Below are 4,836 nucleotides of genomic sequence, written 5' to 3' on the forward strand. Positions count from 1 at the left end.
GCAAGAAACCTAAATATTCGGTCCTAAATCTTTCTTTTAGTCTTTCTCTTAATCTTTGGACATATCTGTATCTCTTGTCTAAATTAGTTTTGTCAATTTTGTCTAAGTCTGCTACGTCGTTAGTAGGGAGGTCTAGAAGGAATGAAGAAGGTGTTAAAGCTCTCAAATCTGGTTCTTCAGACACATAAGTCAAAGGTCTATTGTTCATGATCGACTCTCATTCACAAACAAGAGTTGAGAGTTCTTCATGAGTCAGAGATGACCGTCCCAAGTTTTTTCTTAAGAGATCTTTGAGAATTCCAATTAATCTTTCCCAGAATCCTCCCCACCATGGGGCGGAGGGTGGATTAAATTTCCATTGGATTTGGGAAACTTCAAATTCTTTCATGATTTTGTTCCAATCAAGGCGCTTCAAGGAGGCGTTGAGGCCAGTGAAATTGGTACCATTGTCTGAGTATGGTGTAGATATTCTACCTCGTCTGGCAATAGAACGTCGTAATGCTTGAACAAAAGCGTTTGTGCTAAGAGAAGGTATCAGCTCTAAGTGAACAGTTCTATATACAGCACAGGAGAAAAGGACGATTAGTCTTGGTCATCAAAGGTCCGGCCAGATCGACACCGGACACTTCGAATACAGCCGATAATCTAGTTCGATCAGGAGGCAGAGGTGGAAATGGTACTTCAAGATTTTTAACCTTTTGTCTCTTGTAGGTGACACATCCTCTAATAACGGAGCGAACAGTTCTTCTACCTTTTATAATCCAAAATCTCTCTCTCAGGATTGTTAGAAGAATGGACGTTCCTGCATGTTTATTCAACAGGTGTTCTTGTTCAATAAGTCGGGTGATAACAAGATGCTTTGACGGAAGAATCAAAGGCGCAATGAATTCAGGGGTAACACTTGAAAGTTTTTCAAAGAATTTTTGCATTCCTTGTTGTAAAAACATTCTTTTGCATTGACCGCAGAAGTCTTTTGGGTATTCGTTATTTATTCTTGCGTTAAATCAACATTTTTCTTAAATCTTTAGCTTTCGGGTGGAAACGTAACACCCATGCTATAACTCTGATTATCTTAGAAAACTTCGAAATTCTGGATGCTAAAGTAGTTGCAATGGATTCCGAGTCTACATTGATAGCCGAAACAACAGTCTTTCGTTTTTCCTTTTTAATTTCTTCTTCATTAACATTAGCTTCTGTCACCGGCCAATCATCTTTTGAGTTTTTCAGCCAGGCAGGCCCTAGCCACCACTTGGACTTCAGAAGTTGTTTAGCTCCACATCCTCTCGAGAGAAGATCGGCCGGGTTCTGGCTTCCTGGTATTGTCTCAATAAAATTTATTCCAGTCTCTAAACAATCATTTAGTGATGGGAAGTTCGGATTCTTGGCTGAAGCGTCAAAGACGGGTCTGATTTTCAAAGAAGTTGTCATTGGCTTTTCCTTAATAATTGGGCAATGTGGGAGGTAATGCGTATCTTTAATTGACAATTCTTCTTGTGGAACTTTCTCAATCCCTTCTTCTATCCATTCATCAAAAACTTGCTGGTATTTCTTTTTATATCCCGTTTTTTCTAATTTCCTGTAAGTAGATTCTAATCTTTTTAGAGACAGCTCATAGTTATTCGGTAATAAAACATGATCCTTTTTCCATGGTAAGCTTACTTCGTATCTTCCATCTGAATTTTGATAAACTGTGTCTCGAAAATGAATCATAACTGCCTTTTGTGTATCTTCTCCAGTGTTTTGTTCAACAGGGTCTCTAATACCAAGTAATTCTAAATCCCATAAAGATGAAACAGGTAATTCTTGAGAAAGCATATTTACAATTGTCATATTTAAACTATCATGGTTTTCAAACTGAGGAACCTTCCCTATTAATGTCCATCTTAATTTAGTGTCCAAGGCAACTAATCCAGATTTTAATTGTTCTTGTTTACCCGTAAATAGTTTACCAACAACATCAGCCCCTAAAAGAACTTCAATAGGACCTGAATTCCCACAATCAGTTTTAAATCCACGGCCCTTGTCTAATGCTAGAAATATTATTACAAATTATTTCCTGATCCAATGCATCTAAATTACAGCTATATTTACCATGAAGGCTATCGAGATATATTTTATAACAATTGTGCCGTTGAATTTCTGTTTTCTTACCCCCAAATAATGAGGTCGGAACCTAACTCTTCCGCAGTAGATTTCATAATATAAGACTTTTGAGAACCCGTATCTAAAATAATTCTAGCCTTACGCTGCGCTTTATTTCCCTTAATAATTACTACAAGAGTCTGTAAAAATACTTCTTTAGTTGCATGCACGCGCGAATGTAAGGTGCCAGTCTCCTTTTCTTTGCTTTCATTATTATTTCGTTTTATTTCATCCGATCGATTTTTTTCTAAGTCAGGACACATAAATTTTATATGTTTTCTTGAGCAAATGGGACATTTAATACTTGACTTACAAGAAAAAGCCAGATGCCCTTTCAATAAACAAATTTTACATAAACCCTTCCTTTTAATAACAGACTGTTTTTCTTCTAAAGGCATATAAAACGCTTTCTTGGAAAAACTAGTCTCGTGGTTCTTAAAACAAAATATAAACAAAGAATATCATCGTTTGAATTATTACTAATTAATTCAGTCGCAGGCGATTTCCGATCAAATTCAGACTCGCCGGCGGTGTCAAGTTCCTTCGTTCAAAGGGGGGATGAAATATTTCAGTTCTACTCAATTTTATTTTTTCTTCCGCTTGTACTTCGTTTTTCAAAAAATAAATTATCGCATCAAGACTGGATAGTTTTTGTTCGCTTTCTAAATTTTTTCTTTGGCGTTCAAATGAGCGTAACACATTTAATGGTATTGAACTTTCAACAAGGGGATATAAAATTACACCACACATCTCGGATGTAACTCCTAGTGAGTTTAATGCTTTTAATTGAGTTGACAGTTTATTGTATAAACAACTTAAAGAATCATTCTTATTTTTATTCGCATTATTTAATACGAGTTTCAGGAGTTCCCTAACATAAAAATCTATCAATAGATCTTTTCGGCCATACCTTTCGGTTAAACTTTCAACAGCTAAAGGATAATTTTCATCTGTTACAGGAAAAGATTCCACAATTTCCCTAGCTTCCGATTTCAGTTTTGTCGACTGAATTAAATAGTGAAATTTTCCAGCTTTCGTTAAATTAACATTTTCATGAATATTTTTAAATTGGTTCCAAAACGTTAACCAATCTTTCAAGTCTCCGCCGAATTTATATAATTCAACTTCGGGGAGCCGTTGACATAAAGCCTTCGGAGATTTATTGTTCGGTAATCGCGGTTATTTTCGGAAGTATTAATTTCGTTTTCACACGAGTTCTTTTTCAAATTATCTAAGGAACGTTTAGCTTTTAATTGAATTCTCAAAGCTTTTTCTCTGTATTCTTCAACGGAATTATATTCAGTTTCGAATTCTTTTTCATCTTGCAAACTATCTAAATAACTATTATGAGTTATTTCCAAAATGTCTACTTTTTGTTTAAGGGGCCGTTCAAAAAGTACGTACATCCCGAAGGGGGGGAGGGGATTTGCTATTATGTACGGTTTTGTACGATGGGGAGGGGGGGAGATATTATACAAAGTACGTACTTCATAAACATACACCAAATTTAAATTTGACTTTATCCTACACACTCCTTAAGTAAATATTTAATTTTATTTAAAACATAATTATTTTGATTTTTATGAAAAAGGGGGGTAGACTAATAAAATGTACGTACTCTAAGGGGGGGAGTAAGACCTTATGTACGGTAATGTACGAAGGGGGGGGAGGGGTTTAAAATTTATCAATTTTTGTGTACGTACTTTTTGAACGGCCCCTAAATAAACAAAGATCAGTTTCGATTTCGTCATACTTGACGCTATCGCCAGTTAATAAATTTTCTAGTTTATTGTAGGCCTTAGTAAATGAAGCTCTTTGAGCGGTTTTATTTCTTTTTATTATTTCCATTTTTACTATCTTAATATCAAATTCTTAGCTTGTAAAACTATCGATTCTAAGCACATATAAATTACCGTTATGGTATCAAATATTCAAATAAAAATATATATCTATTTCAAATCTTCAAAAGTATTCAAATTGTCAAATATTTAATCTTCAAAATGGAAATTAATAAATCTTCGCCTACCTTTCTTAATTTCTTGTTCGTCTTGTTTCAATCAGGCCGCCCAAACCGGGGGCGCCATAAATGTCGGATACAAGAACCGACGGAAATAAATATGAGAGGACTGAAGGAAGTAGAAGATCAAGAAGTTTCATTTGGTAGACGATTTAATAAAGAACTATTTACATGTATATACAAAACATCTAGCTATTAACATTTTCTTTCAGACATGTTATTTCTACCGCTCATCTCTCTTCTATTTACAATTCAGACTGACGCCACTCAAAATATAAAAACATAAAGCTCTTACCGTAGATGGCGCTACAATTATATTACAGAACTGATATCATTGAAACAGATGCTAATTAACAATTTAGTAATAAAGTCATTTTTTTTTTATTTTGTAAAGAGAATAGTTACATCGCATTACCTTAACTAAGCACCCGGAAAGACATAATTTCTCAGAAATGTTTAATAACAACTACATTACAACTGGAATTATTCAACTTTTAGGCGCTATGTCCCATTCACGTAGGTTTAAAGAATAAATAGAACACCAATAAGAAATTAGATCTTATTTCTTGCAATCCTTCTCTCATCCTTTTCATATTATATGCGTTATCCGTAACCGAGGGGATGCTAAGGTGAGCAAGTCGCCATAACAATTCTTGACGGGGGGGGGGCATACTTTT

General features: G+C 34.9%; 1 protein-coding gene across 1 annotated transcript; it reads right to left on the reverse strand.

The window, feature by feature from the left end:
- Window positions 1-217: 217 nt before the first annotated feature.
- Window positions 218-947, reverse strand: LOC122272577 (uncharacterized). The gene is made up of 2 exons (XM_043056419.1): window positions 563-947; window positions 218-501 (listed from the first exon to the last, which is right to left on the reverse strand). The coding sequence occupies exons 1-2, from the start codon at window positions 945-947 to the stop codon at window positions 218-220; spliced, it is 669 nt and encodes a 222-aa protein (XP_042912353.1).
- Window positions 948-4,836: the final 3,889 nt, after the last annotated feature.

The sequence above is a fragment of the Parasteatoda tepidariorum genome, chromosome X2, assembly GCF_043381705.1.
Source record: "Parasteatoda tepidariorum isolate YZ-2023 chromosome X2, CAS_Ptep_4.0, whole genome shotgun sequence".
Taxonomy (NCBI): domain Eukaryota; kingdom Metazoa; phylum Arthropoda; class Arachnida; order Araneae; family Theridiidae; genus Parasteatoda; species Parasteatoda tepidariorum.

Bases quoted from the DNA above. Each gene is read 5' to 3' on its own strand.
- LOC122272577 (XM_043056419.1), bottom strand. From the start codon at position 947: ATGTTTTTACAACAAGGAATGCAAAAATTCTTTGAAAAACTTTCAAGT. The intron at 502-562 runs GTATATAGAACT...CTTTTGTTCAAG, and splicing joins TCGTCCTTTTCTCCTGTGCT to CATTACGACGTTCTATTGCC.